The 14,606-nt window shown below is 39.2% G+C and overlaps 1 protein-coding gene across 1 annotated transcript in view; it reads left to right on the top strand.

Moving 5' to 3' along the window:
- The window catches only part of STAT4 (signal transducer and activator of transcription 4), a 41,701-nt gene extending 29,214 nt beyond the window's left edge, over positions 1-12,487 (top strand). The window contains exons 15-24 of the mRNA XM_082313206.1: positions 2,900-2,983; positions 3,253-3,351; positions 3,531-3,666; positions 4,790-4,842; positions 5,648-5,742; positions 6,186-6,322; positions 6,742-6,933; positions 8,144-8,210; positions 8,731-8,839; positions 10,974-12,487. Of these exons, the coding sequence (XP_082169332.1) occupies positions 2,900-2,983; positions 3,253-3,351; positions 3,531-3,666; positions 4,790-4,842; positions 5,648-5,742; positions 6,186-6,322; positions 6,742-6,933; positions 8,144-8,210; positions 8,731-8,839; positions 10,974-11,000 (999 nt within the window). The 3' untranslated portion in view covers positions 11,001-12,487. The remainder of the gene's footprint in view (positions 1-2,899; positions 2,984-3,252; positions 3,352-3,530; positions 3,667-4,789; positions 4,843-5,647; positions 5,743-6,185; positions 6,323-6,741; positions 6,934-8,143; positions 8,211-8,730; positions 8,840-10,973) is intronic.
- The last annotated feature ends 2,119 nt before the right edge of the window (positions 12,488-14,606 follow it).

The raw sequence follows: 14,606 nt of genomic DNA, 5'->3' as shown, positions 1-14,606 counted from the left end.
ATTTGCATCAAAGAAGTTTGCTTGCCTCAGCCCGGACCAAAAGTGCGCTTAGTTTACCGAATCCGGTCGTAGGTTCCCCTCTTGTGGTGACACTGTACTATGACACGTTATCCCTGACAAACCCGCAGGTACTTTGCAGTACCCAGCTTTCAGAGACATGCACGTACCACTTGGCATGTAAGGTGAAAAGGTATTGCAAGTGCGTGCTTCCTAGCAGAGGAGCTTAAATGTACATTCTTGCTTTGCGGAGAACAGAAATGAGAAGTATTAATATCCGCACTAACTCACACCCAGAACACCGTGCCCCTGCGTTCACCTGTATCGTGGGGCGCTTCTCGCATTCCTGTGTTACCCTCCAGGACCCCCCACATCCCGACCACCAGCGCTTCTTCCCCTGCCCAGCTCCTCGCCATCCGCACAGCTCTACCCTACGTCCTTCTTGTCAACTCTGACTTCCTACAAACCGTGATTCCCCCGAGTGCCCTGGGTGTCACGGACAAAATCAGAATCACAGGCAAGAAAGTTCCTGCCTTCATTCGCGCAGGAGGGGAAGGGAGAACCACCCCGGCAGGGGAGAAGGCAGGATGTCCTCGTCCCGCAGCTGGAGGCAGTAGGCAGGGAGGGGGAAGGCACGTGGACACACAGACCCTAGGGTGGCCACGGACCATCACCGTAAATTTAGCATTGCTGTTTAACAGCAAAAATCTGCAGATAAATCTCTTGACCAAAGCAAGAGTCAGAAGCTTGCAGCCAACGATACCGCCTCTGCCAATGCTACCAGAACAAGTAGTGTCTCCCAAGGTAACTGAAGTCATAAGATGCTTCTATGAATGCCACCTACTTACCTAGGAAGTGAAAGAGCCTATACTGGTTTAAGGTATCTCTACACCAGTGTAACTTTTTTGCACTGTATGAAGTGCTGAGGGTAAAGTTGTATTGGCAAGTCTCAAAAAAAAAAAAAAAAAATCACTCACATCACAGCTCAAATAGATGTAGTTATACAAGCACAAAAGTTATCACAGGTAATCTTTAAGTACAAAGCAAAGGTGTGATCGGCACGGAGAATTTTAACCAAAAACCTAAAGCAGAAAATACTTGTGCACACTTTACACTGTGTTTCTGAACGGAATGACTTGCAACCTGATTAGCAAGACTGAAACTCAAGGCTCACCTCCCAATTACTTTGCTACTTACAAAGTCATTTGCATCAAGACAAGCAAATGCAAAAATGTAGGTGTAAAAATGTTGGTGCTCTAATTCTGGTAGCATTTTAATCCCACTTTCACATGTTGTGCCTTTATAACTATATAAAATGTAGGGCTGTGGAGAATTGGGACAGCTGAGCTGTGACATGGTTCACTGCTAACTGATTTCCTCAAACAGAGCTTCTCCTTGGTCAAATCACAGTCTGTGAAGCCATTATTAGCATAAACAAGTTTGGGGTTTTTTTTATTACCAGCAACTATAATAATTTAAAAACTTCGTTTGTTATAGGATGTTTAGTAAGCTGAGAGTGTAGTTGTTAAGTATGACTTGCCACGTAAAAAAAAGTAGAAGTTCTCTGTATTTGAGATTTGTCCTTCCATGTTGATATGCCTTTTTTGCCTAGATGATTTTTCCATGACAAAAATTTAAATTTTTGCAAAATCATAACAGGGAGGAGGGAGAAGGGGAGTTACACCAACCGTTTTCAACTTTGTGTCAGAAATACAAGTTGAGCTGGATTGATTCTACCTGTATTAAAACATTTTAACTCATTTGCTGGATGAGTATTTAATGTAAAAGCCTTCAGCTCTAAGCTGGATTTTCCCTTTGCAAGGCAGCTTTATTATTCAGATGCCTGAGGATCTCCTGTGGTCTCAATCCCTCATTTATGCAGTATCTTTTGTTGCAGTGGCCTGTACGTATCCTGGAGGAGGTGCTCCATGGGAAAGATAAGGCCCCGAGGCACTTTCCCAAGGAATAGTTTTATTTTACATTGACCGAAAGCTGCGTACTTCAGTAAATGGAAGCATTTTGATTTGGGATTTTTGACTTTGTTTCTTTTTTTTAAGTATCTGACAAAACAAATATGTGATGGGGAGGGCAAAAACAGCAACAAAAAGAGGAAAAGGACAAATAGATTTTTATACTTCGACTTCTGAGGGTGGAAATGTATTTTGAAAGCTCTGTTTCCCAAGGGCCAGAGATTTGGATGTTTACAGAGCTATGCTGGTTTGTAATCAAAACAAAACAGTTGTACTACAAACTTTAATCAACTGTGACAAACAGATTTTCTTTTTTTTTTTTTTTTTTCCATCCAAGAAAAGCTTGGTTTTTTAATACCAGATTTACTTTGGATTAATGATTTAGGCCTCTACTCCTTCAGCTAGTACCATCTAAGTATACTTACAACAAACCCATGTTGCCAGATGAGGGTCTACTTGTCGTTAAAGCTGTGGCTTTTTGTTTTGTTTCTAGTTTGTTTCTCCGTGAAGTTTAACATCTTCATTTAAATTAGAATTGTCAATCAGTAAAGAAACTTGCGGAAAAGAAAAGTTGGAGACAATCTTCATCAGACACAAAAAATAATCTGTTAACTTTTTGTGTGCAAATCTGTGTTTAAAAGCACCATTTTAGAAAAAGTTAAAAGCAAAAGTTAAAAGTTTAAAAGTATTGCTTTAACAATGTCACAGGGTTTTTTTTAGATTCATCAGAAAAAACCACCAGACTTCTGGACTAATTTAATGTCAGAGTTTAACAAACAAATTATTTCCTTCACTTCCTTCTTTTCCTGTTCTACTTATATATTTTATATGTGTTTTCCTTCAAAGTTGTGTAATCTCAGCAATCAGATCACTAAAACAGCGTTAAATGCCAACTGTGCATTCACAGTTTTCTAACCTACTTACTCCCTCAGGGCCCTCACATGGTGACCGAGGAACTGCACTCCATCAGCTTTGAAACGCAGGTCTGCCTGTATGGATTGACTATAAATTTGGAAGTGAGTATTCTAGCCAGATTTTCTGGGGCAAGGATAAAAGGCATTTTCCAGCAGCTTATAGAAGTACAACCGTGTTAGGCCAGACCACAGGTCCATCTATCCTAGATGCCATCTTCGGCAGTAACCATGAGCAGATGCAAGATTTCCAGAACTTCTGGACAGAAGCGCATGCTTTAGGAAGGAAGAGGGGGCTAAAAACACCAAAGCATAACACAGTGCTAACACTTTCCTCGGCAGCATTTACATACTGCATTCGTTCTTTCCACCAGACCAGCTCTTTGCCTGTGGTGATGATTTCCAATGTCAGCCAACTGCCCAATGCATGGGCTTCCATTATTTGGTACAATCTGTCAACCAACGATCCTCAGGTAGGTCTTCAGTATGCAAGTACTGACTTTCTGCCTTTTTACATTTCTATTCTTTACCCCCTGCACACCTCGTTTTTAAAACTTCTGGATTCTGCTTGAGTACTTGCAGCCTTCTTTTATAGCCTGTAGTGTATTTCATGGTTGCTAACTGTCTAAACAAAGCGCTAATTCTGTTGCAGAATTTGTCTTTCTTCAACAATCCCCCTGCTGCCACTTTAAGTCAGCTGCTAGAAGTACTGAGCTGGCAATTTTCATCGTACGTCGGTCGTGGACTCAACTCTGAGCAGCTCAACATGCTGGCAGAGAAACTGATGGGTAAGATTGTAGAAATTTACAGGTTTTATTTGCTTCTGGGCTCTTATATTTGATAATTATGGGTAATGACTTTAAGCATAACCTCCACTTTCAGAGCTGACTTCAAAAATACCACAATGAAATTTTTTTCTTTAAAGAAAAGCACACGTCAGCTTATTCTTACCACAAAGTGATTCAACTTCTGAACTTCCAGGCTGCTAAACTGAAGAAAGAGGGCATCAGAGTCACACTGAACTGTGATGTTATTTTGTTTCCTTAGCAAGTAATTATCTCGTGCATCTGAAATCAAAAGGAAGTCTTTTCGCTTGCTTATGGGGTTTGGTTTGGTTTTGTTTTGTTTCATTTTAAGTACCCATCCTTGCAGGTCTGTTTAGTTCTGGGACCCATCCTTCACTGGTGCAGCATAGCAAAGACGCCCTGTAACTTCAGCAAGATGAACCATTGAACACTTTGATCTGACTGTCCTCCAGAAGGGAGAAGCCTTAGGGAAAGATGGTAGAGGAAAAGAAAGTTTTATCTGTTTCTGGAGAAGAGACAATTATAAAATATATTGTGAATTGTAAGAAACTCCAAGCTGAGGGTGTAACAATACCCCTACCGTTGGGCAAGAACAGAAGCATTTATCAAAGACTGGGGGGAACCTTTACTTTTATCGCTTCAAAGCTGGGAAGTGAAGACTGGTGTCCCTGGGTAACAGTCACTTTTTCTGATGGTTTCTTGGAGATTTCTTGCTTAGTGGAGGTCATGGAGTTGAGTAGTGCCATTGTAAATCAGCAACAATCATAAGAAAAAATAAATTGTCTTAAACTATGGAAGCTCAAGATAGAGTGAAGGCCAAGAGAAGTAACACTTAGGCTAAAACCTGAAACTGAGCATAAAGTGTTGCAGAAACAAAGTCCCAGACTACTTTAGGCAAATATTCCCAAAACTACCATTATCAGCTGCTTCAAAGGGACACAGGAAAGCTGACCTACAGTCCCTTAGCATGCCCCTCTTAATCCTTCTCCCAAGTCTGGACGTACCGTACTTCTCCCCCCGCCCCCTACTATACAGATATCAAGTTATATCTATTTCAAAACTTCAGAAAAATAGACTCACCATTTTTCTTTTTTTTTTCTCTCAGGGCAACAAGTCAGTTACAATGATTATCAACTATCTTGGGCAAAGTTCTGCAAGGTACAGTTCTGAAAGTAAAACTAGACTCTTCTTTCTCTTCGCGTCCATATTTGTGCCTAACTCTGTCTCTCTGATGCTACTGATAAGATTCCCACTTGCCATATGTGGGACTTGTAGCCCAGCACAATCACATTCATTGTAAAAATTTAACAAGGAGAATAATATTTCCAGAAGTTTAAGGCTTGGGCTAAGAGATCTACTTAGTTACGTTGCTACAGAGATCAGAAACTGTCATTATAGTGTGCCCTATATATTTCTGTAAATGATCAATAGGTTGTCCTATCAAAGCATACATGTTTCATAAAGCATATGGTCATTTTTTTCATATGCTCAGTTGTGACCTAAATTATTTCAAGTTGGTTGATATATTCAGTAACTTTGATGAGGAATGGAAAAGTTATTGAGAAAGAAGGGTAAACCCATTTTATTCATATTAACTACATTATTTAAACAAGTATAGAACCCTGGAAGGAAGTTTAACTTTCTCATCATCATTTCTCTCAAAATGTAATTTCATAACCAGGAAGAAACAACAAATGTGATTTTTTTTTTCCTTGAAAAATGAGGCGCTTCCAATGCATATCTTAAAAATCAATTGGTTTTATGTCAGGCTGAGAGAGAGACGTTACTCAAAATAGCTGTTCAAATTTGTCATTCTTGCTTGAACAAACTGAATTATTCTTAAGAAACTGAGATAGCCATGTCATGTGGATGTTGGGTAACAACACTCTCACAGCTGTCTTCTTGTGTGTGTTGTTTGTGCTTGTTTTGTTTGTTTGTTTGTTTTTTTGTTTTAAACCATTAGGAACATTTGCCTGGAAAGTCTTTTACCTTTTGGGTTTGGCTTGAAGCCATCCTGGACTTAATTAAAAAACACATTCTTCCTCTTTGGATTGACGGGTGAGCAACAAGGAAACAACTGTATATTGATCTCTCTCTGCTTTGCCTTTTTTCTTTACTAATCTCAGTTTTAGCTATGCAGAAGAGAATTTGCAGAGAGTTTAATACTTCTGTCTCCCTCTTCCCATTTATAACTTTTTGAAATTTTTGCCAAAAGGGAACACCATTGCATCTCTCAGAAATGCAGGTTTAGATCTGTTTATCAGTTCTGGCAGTGTACAGTCAAGTACTGTGATAAATTTCATCATGCTTCATAGTACTATGAGCTCAATGCCATATTCCACATCTAAATCACGTGAAGCTTTTGTCACAGTTTCAAGACCTTATAAAGCTTTTGTAACCAGGCTTTGAACACCTATATAAAGTTTGGCTAGATGCATTGCACAGATTGAAGTCTGTATTTTTTTCCAAAAGCAAACCCATGATTTCCTGTTACACTTCAGGTACGTAATGGGATTTGTAAGCAAAGAGAAGGAACGAATTTTGCTCAAAGACAAGACACCAGGAACATTTTTATTAAGGTTTAGTGAAAGCAATCTGGGTGGAATTACCTTTACTTGGGTGGATCAGTTAGAAAATGGTAAGTATAATTTAAAAAAAAAAAAAAATAACATAAACCTCAAACTCTGCAATACACCTGTAACACAGGAGCCACGGTTTCTTTGGTTTGAAAGTAAAATTCATGTGTATCATGTCTTAGTATGGTTTTGGGCAAGATACAAGTATTGAATTTACTGAAACACAAACTAAAACTCTGAAAGTTTACCTCTCAGTTCTTTATATTAACTATATAAGTTCATTAGGAGGTGTACCTGCTTACTGTAGGCTTTAAATTTGTTTCCACGTATGCAGAAAGTATAACCTGAAAGATACTAACATCGGTACAAACAGGTAAAACCCACGCCAGTGGAAACTGCAAAAGAAAGGCAAAAATACGTTCCAACTGCAGATACTGACCTACCAGTTATCAGCAGGTACAGTGCCTTTGTATTTTTACAGGAGACGTAACATTTCATTCAGTGGAACCCTATAACAAAGGTCGCTTATCTGCACTGCCTTTTGCCGACATACTACGTGATTACAAAGTTATTATGGCAGACAACGTTCCTGAAAACCCTCTGAAGTATCTGTATCCAGACATTCCCAAAGATAAGGCCTTTGGCAAACACTACAGCTGTCAGCCAAATGAAGGTTGGGCTCCGTTTCTGTATTTACTCTTTCTGCAAAGCAGCTGCAAGGTCAAGAGACAATTTGAGGAAGGGGGGGGGCGGGGGGGGGGGGAGGAGGAAGGGAACAGATTAAGATGGCTCCTTTAATCGGCATCTTTAAGAAAACCGTGTTAATGTGTGTCCGTCATTTAGACAGCTTCATTTTGCAAATATATCCCTGGTCTTAGAGGTCACGTTAGAGGCAGTGACAACAATATTTAAAAGCAGCTACAAAATAGATCTTAGGGTAGAAAGAGTCAAAAAATAGGTTTTTTTTCCTGACCGATGCATTACAAAATTCAGTGCTTGGGTGTTCAAAGGAGATGAAATTGAAAAGTCATCCTGCTTATCAGCTTCATAATTGTGTAACACTGTAGCATGCTGTCTCTTTAATTTCAAGCAATTCTGTATTTTCCAAACAGCTTGGAAGACCTGCTTTATTCCAGCAGTACAACCCCTGGAAACTGCACTGGAAAATACAAAAAGAATAGACAAGAATGTCTCCAGATATGTTCAGGCCCATGCTCTTTCTTGTCCAAGTTACAAGTCAGGCCATTTTTAGATAAAACTTGCTCTCTCTCAAAAAATCCCTCAAAGCCTTGATTTTTTTTTTTTTTAATAGATAATACACATTCTTCTGGACTTTCAGTATAAAAGGTTACAATTCCATTTGAATTCAAATTCCTACAGTACTCAAAAATATTTGGAGGCTACAAATATTTTTCCTCTTCATTTTAATTCAGTGGACTTTGCCTAATGCTCCAATCCTCTAAAAATTGATGTATATGCTTAATTTCATGCAAAAGACGTTGCTGAAGCTGTATCTGTACAGACAGAAATCCAAGCCAGCATCTGCAGAACTGAAATCTAGAGGCTGAGAAGTACCAAGCTTGTAGAGTTACAGTATATTTGATTTTTGAAGCCCTAACGAGATCTCTTTCATCAGCTACTGTATCATATTCTGAGATGGCAGTTCATATCAAGGGAGCACAGTCAATTATGTGACTAAGACCGGAACTCAAAGAATAATCTCAGGAATTCCCCTCGTTTTTATGGCTGCTTATTTAAGCATAAACAGGGCCATTTCTTTTTTAATATATATTATGGTCTGCAGCACTTAAAGCAGATAATCAATTTCAAATAAATAATAAAATTACTAGACGATATTTAATTTCTTTAATATTTATTTTTAGTCTCAAAGCCCTCAGATGGAGGAGGCAAAGGTTATGTTCCTTCTGTATTTATCCCAGTCTCCAAAATGTAAGTATCCTTACAGATGTGTTACCCTTCAAATGTTATTTTTATTAAATTTACATACTGTTTCAAAGTTTCCCCTGCCTCCCTTCCCCCATTCAAATAGTTTGGGATAGCAACACATCGTGTGTTTTTATTTGGCCAAGGACTGCTAAAGACAAGACAGGGAAGTAAAGCACTTCTACAGTGCTTTTCCCATCCATGTGGCAAAACATTTGTAAATATTGAATGCAGACTTTATGATACTCTGATCTACTTATCTTTCACTGTCTCCTTTTTCTCTCCAGCAACTGATATTAGAGAGTGAGGTTTATCATCTTTTCCTTTGGTCCTATCTCCTACATTTTTAAACATATACCAGGTTGTTGGCATGGGCTTACAGGGCCACCAGCCAACCAGAGTACAGGCTTAACTAACTTAATAAGCACTCACCATACTCCACTGCTATGCACCAAGTTAGAGGGATTTAGGTTGCTGTTAAGATTATTTTTGTGTTTTTTGTTTTTGTTTTTGTTTTCTTTTTAAGCTTAAATGATTCTACAGATCCACATTCTCCATCAGATCTTCTTCCAATGTCTCCAAGCGTTTATGCTGTGCTGAGAGAACACCTGAGTCCCACAGTGATCGAAACTGCTGTATGTTGTAAACTTTTCCATTCATAAGTTAATACTAAGCAAACGGGCTGGTTATAAAAAAGCTGCTTGTACAATTCTGAAAAAATTAGACCTCTTTCATCACTTGCTGTATTACATTCTGAAATGATGGTGCAGACATTTGTTATTCTAAATGGGACAAGATGCTGCAAGCATACTCAAAAGCACTGTGTTATGTGGCCAGTCAACCATGAATGTCATAACTGAAAGATATCAGAGTTCTTGCACAAACAAAGCCTTTATGCTGACAAATACGTAACAATTACACTAGTTCTGTAGATAGCACAAAGGACTTGACTTGCTCAGGGAAGCCGCACAAGGAACATGAAAATTTCTGATTCAGCAAACTTGCACAGCTTTTCAGTGCTGCAAGTTTCTACATGGGGTACCAAAGTGAGAAATTACAAGTCAACTAAAACATTTTTAGCAAATAAAACTAATATTCACTAAGCCTATAGAAAGACTGGGAAAATACTGTATGAATGTCCTATTAAAAATATTTTCCTCTTTTACTTACTGACTAGAAATTGTGTTCTGAATCATCGTGGCTTAGAGTACCTAAAGCACTGATGTACACCCACTGAGGATTTGTCCAGCAAACTTCTATCAGGAAACACAGCAGTGGTTTGGCTTTAACAGCTTGAAAAGAAAACCTCCTTTTTAATACTAGCTCTTAGTTTTCTGTATGTTCAGTGATTTATGATCTTAAAATGATTGTGTATTTAAAAGCCTGTCAGCTCACCTTCAAATGCCTCTCTGTAAACACTCCTCCTCACCCACAGACAGAACAAAACTAAACCAGAATCCTGAATGTCAATGATTGGAAGCACAGTTAAACTTTATATACAAATAGATCAGTTCTTTAATATACACCAAGCTGAAGATCTGTTCAAGAGCAAAATATCTTTTTTTGCTTCTTTACCTTTTTCTCTGATAGCAGTCATGATAAACTAGTTCTTCAGCCAAAACTGAAATACTAGCCTGAATGAAAATTCTGCGTTAAAACCTACCACATCCAATCTGAGACACATCCCCCACTCATTTGCTGTTTGGTTTATACATATGAAAATAGTCCTGACCTTCTAAACTGCATTTGTGAACTACGTATGCATTTGCATTTCCCGAAGTTTCATCAGTGAGAAGAACAGTTGGCTTCACTTTCATTTATCAGGCTCCAGATGTTTTTGGTTTATTTTAGCATGCACAGTAGTTCTCAAACCAGCTGTGTCTGAAGCTTCCAAACCAGCTGTGACCGTCACCATCTTTTGGGGTCGCAACGACACAAAAAGAATGTGTTCGGTGATGAATTCGGAGGGTCAAATACAATCATGCTGCAGTTTTTAAGGGTAGTAGAGAAGTGGTTCAGTGCTGCTAGATGATAAGTGGATTTCTTGGGGCTCTTGCTAGAAATGTTTTCAAGTTCTGCTAGAAATTAGGGGAGAAAAGAGTTTTGGAAGATTTTAAAATAATTCCTTCCTTCCTTTTTCCGTTCTATCCATCTTGCTAAATGGGAATGAGGAAAATACAGAGGTTTTTCCTTTATCGTCCCAAATTCACACAATATAATCTACTCTGGGGAAGAGCTGGCTAAGTACAGTAAGCAGACAATCCGCATTATTAAAGCAACACACTTCCTCCATGAGATGCCAATAAAAAGCACCGTGTGAGATGCAGAGAACAAGAGTGAGATCTGCAGCAGGACAAAATATCCTACAACTCAGTAACTCGGTATTAGCAAGATATACTTTCTGCAGTCTAGCGGAAGTCCCTTCTATTTCCACCATCCCCCCAGATTCCCCTACCCATCAGGAAAACAAAGACTCCAGTAAGAACCCTGCTATACATATCCATATGCTGCAAGATCCACAAAGTTCATACAAAAATAGGTATCATTTTTTATTGCAACTGTTTCCCAACACAGTGTTTTCTAATGAGCATTCCTATATTTTGTAAAGAACTAGAAACAGGATCCTCAGATCCTTACCAGTTTGTATTACATTGTCAAAATGTCACTGCAGTTACCTTGACCCAGAGAAGGTTTCATCTGCAGTTATTTCTGAATGAACAGCAGTAACTGCCGTGAGACTAATCTTTTCCTTCTTTTCTTCTCTTCTAGCTGAGTTCTCCTTACTCAACTGACTGAAGTTCACATACTGGAAAAATCAGTAATCATGTGAACACTGGATGGCTTAAAGATGCAGTAAATTTTTTTTCACCATCTTTGTAAATCAGCATTTCCTGGAAAATATTATGATGCTATTCTTGGGCCTCTTTCTGTTATTAATACCATGTAAACCAGAAATCTTCTCCCTAGGAATTACAAATACAGCCTCCTGCAAGTCAGAATTGCTGTCCTCACTGATAAAAGACCAAATCCTTTCTGGCTTGACTTCCGTGGGGTCCAGCAGGGATAAATTTTACTTGCAGAATTAACAGCCATAGGATTACTGTAAATACGAGAGTATAACGAAATGTTTTGCTTCTGAGAACGGCATATAAGGATAACCAAAGACATCAATGTGTTTCGGGAAATTAGGATTCATTATGTTTAAAAGTTTCTGTTTAATCATCATCTTGTATACCATTGGTTTAACTTCTATTTTAAAGCAAAGATTCTCATCGCTCTTGAGATTAAATGTGCCACAGGTGTCCAGGGTTTGCTTGTTTTCCAAAGATAAAAACCTATGCTGAAGGTAGTTCATCTGCCACCACAGCAGAAGTTGTGGAAGGCAGGCAGGCAGTCAAGGCTGAGAAGAGAAGGGAGTTCCAGAAAGGAAACAGACACAAAACTTGTGGTGGCAAAAAAGCTGTCTCCATTTTGCTACTGGAAGAGAGGGTTAGTAAAATTTACCCCTCTCACAAAATAGTTGCAGAAGTGAATCTGTTTGTGCATGGAGCACAACATAGTACAGCGAGTACTATCAGAAAGTCTACAAATAAAAAAACCCTCATCTGACAGAGTTTGGGTACTATCTGGTAAACGCAGCCTGGGAAGCGCAGTTTTTAAAAATAGTTACTGAAGAGCTGCAGCATTTGCTGACCACTGGGCAATTTGTGCTATATGACAGAATATTACACGCCTGTCAGAGACTCATGTAACAAGCCGAATAACTAGCTTTTATATAAGTGGTAAATTACCTTTTAAAAATATTCCTTTTTTTTTTCTTTCAGGCACTGCTTAGTGCTGGGTTTGGGTTGTTTTGTTTTGTTGTTGGTTTTTTCCCCCCCCAATATTACCCCTAAAAACTCTGTTAATAGAATAATAAACAGGCAATTCCAAGGCCACTGCATTTCATGTATGCAGGCTCATTCAGGATTCAATTCTCATCTGCAGAATATATGGTTAAAGCACGCAAAGTTCTTAAAAGACATATGAACACTTGAGCATTTGCACCTTACACTCTTCTTGAGTAGGTACAAATTAGACATCTGGGATGAAAACATAACCTCCTTGAATCAGTAAGACTTGGATTTCACTTTCATTTCTCCTTTTTTACTCACTCCTCTCTCCCATACGACTGATGTTAGCTGAAAGCAAGTGAATGGAAAGAGAGTAATGAGATACTTCTGTGACACGGGGGAGTAGATTTTTAATGAATGAATGCGTCTCTGGTCATTAATCTGGGTGATTGAAAGCAACCTGCAGAGAGTAAGCCATTTTCTCTCAGAAAGCATCATGTATAAATTTTCCAGAACAACAAGAGCAATTGTGTATATAGTTTAGTAACATCTGTAATTTATATGATCAGTATGAATAAAACCAGATTTTGGCTTAAAGCTCTATGCTTGGACTTTTGTGGAATTTTGTCAAGATACAGCAAAAATAGAGCCTTGCCATCTTTTTGTTGATCTCAAGTCTGAACTACAAGCGGTAACACGGACTTCTAAAGCAGCAAACGTAACTTCACCTCGCATCAGCTATTGCGTGCCTTTTAATTCTAACCTGTTCTTACAATCTTAATACAAACAAAATGGGGGGGTACTCTATACTTTTTACCATCTAACCTTCATGAGAAGTACTGTAAAAAAGGTCCAGACACGGCATGGGAATCAATCGTCTCTCTCCTTCCTCCCTGCTCCCCGTGCAATGCAACTCTTCAAGGTTCTCAAGTCTTGACTTGAAGACAATATATTTCATGCTGCTGAATAGCATTGTAGATCAGGTTTGGGCATTACCGTTTCTAGTATTGTTTTAAAACAGATTTTGCAAGAGGTAGGTTTAACATTTAATTGAAAGGCATATGACTTCAAATCAGTTTGCTGCTTTAAAGGAACATTAGAGTAATTAGGAATAGCGTGGCCAGCAGGACCAGGGAGGTGAGAGTGCCCCTGTACTTGGCACTGGTGAGGCTGCACCTCGAATACTGTGTTCGGTTTTGGGCCCCTCACTACAAGAAGGACATCGAGGTGCTGGAGCGTGTCCAGAGAAGGGCAACGAGGCTGGTGAAGGGTCTACAGCACAAGTCCTAGGAGGAGCGGCTGAGGGAGCGGGAGTTGTTTAGCCTGGAGAAGAGGAGGCTGAGGGGAGACCTTATTGCTCTCTACAACTACCTGAAAGGAGGTTGTAGCGAGGTGGGGGTCAGTCTCTTCTACCAAGTAACAAGCGATAGGACAAGAGGAAATGGCCTCAAGTTGCACCAGGAGAGGTTTAGATTAGATATTAGGAAAAATTTCTTCACGGAGAGAGTGGTCAGGCATTGGAACAGACTGCCCAGGGAAGTGGTGCAATCACAGTCCCTGGAAGTATTCAAAAAACATGTGGATGTGGTGCTTACGGACACGGTTTAGAAGCGGACCAGGCAGTTACGTTAACAGTTGGGCTCAATCTCAGAGGTCCTTTCCAACCTTAATGATTCTATGATTCTGTGATTTTCTGTAAGATAAACGTATACAGCTCAAGCCTCCTTCCATAAAAAAGTGAGAATTTTGTCCTTATGCCACTATGAGTAAGAATAGGGTTCTCTAGTAAAATGATGGGGGGGAGGAGAAGAGAAAAACACACTGAAAGGGATGCCTCAGATACTGCCAGAAGAAATGAAACATCTGCTTTTAAGTACTTTTCCTAACTGTGCTTGTGCTTTCACTGTGTCTTGCAGCAGCAAAGTCAAAAATAACAGGGGAAAAGAAAAAAATCACGTAATTTTTCTGTGCTTTGTGTCTTGCTGCATCACCATAATGATTTTAATTAAAGAAATGTAAAAACTGTCAGTTACCTTCTACTATAGCTTTTATTTATAGCCACATTCGTATCTGCTACTCAGCAGTGTTTCATACCACGAAGTTTACCAAATAGACCTTCTATATACTTGTTTCTTCTATGGACTAAGAATAGTCTCTTCCATCTGAAGAGAGAGGGGGATACAAAGGATACTGAAAAGGATCCAGTATCCTGGAGACCTGCACCAAAGCCTGGACTTTAACTCTTCTGGTCTTTGTTCACACTTCATACGTGAGACAAGAACAAACAAGACCGCGCGTGTCCAAGCAGCAGTAAGTGTCCTAGCAAATAAGGCTGTTACAAGAAAGATTACAATGAAGGAAAAGGAAACCTCTTTATCAAAAGATAACTCAGCGGCAAGAAAATTCTCAACTAAGAAAATGCCAGCAACGATTAAAACGCTCAGCCGCCTGCAGTTTATCAGCGTTCTTAAAGTTTCTGTAACTTTGATGGAAATCTGGGTTACAATTCATAAACTAACAACTGTGTTTGTACAATCCTTCAATGCAGTTGCACGCCTTTCTGCCATGC

The sequence above is a fragment of the Platalea leucorodia genome (genome assembly GCF_965183815.1).
Source record: "Platalea leucorodia genome assembly, chromosome: 5".
Classification (NCBI taxonomy): Eukaryota; Metazoa; Chordata; class Aves; order Pelecaniformes; family Threskiornithidae; genus Platalea; species Platalea leucorodia.
This window is presented reverse-complemented; position numbering and strand designations above follow the sequence as displayed.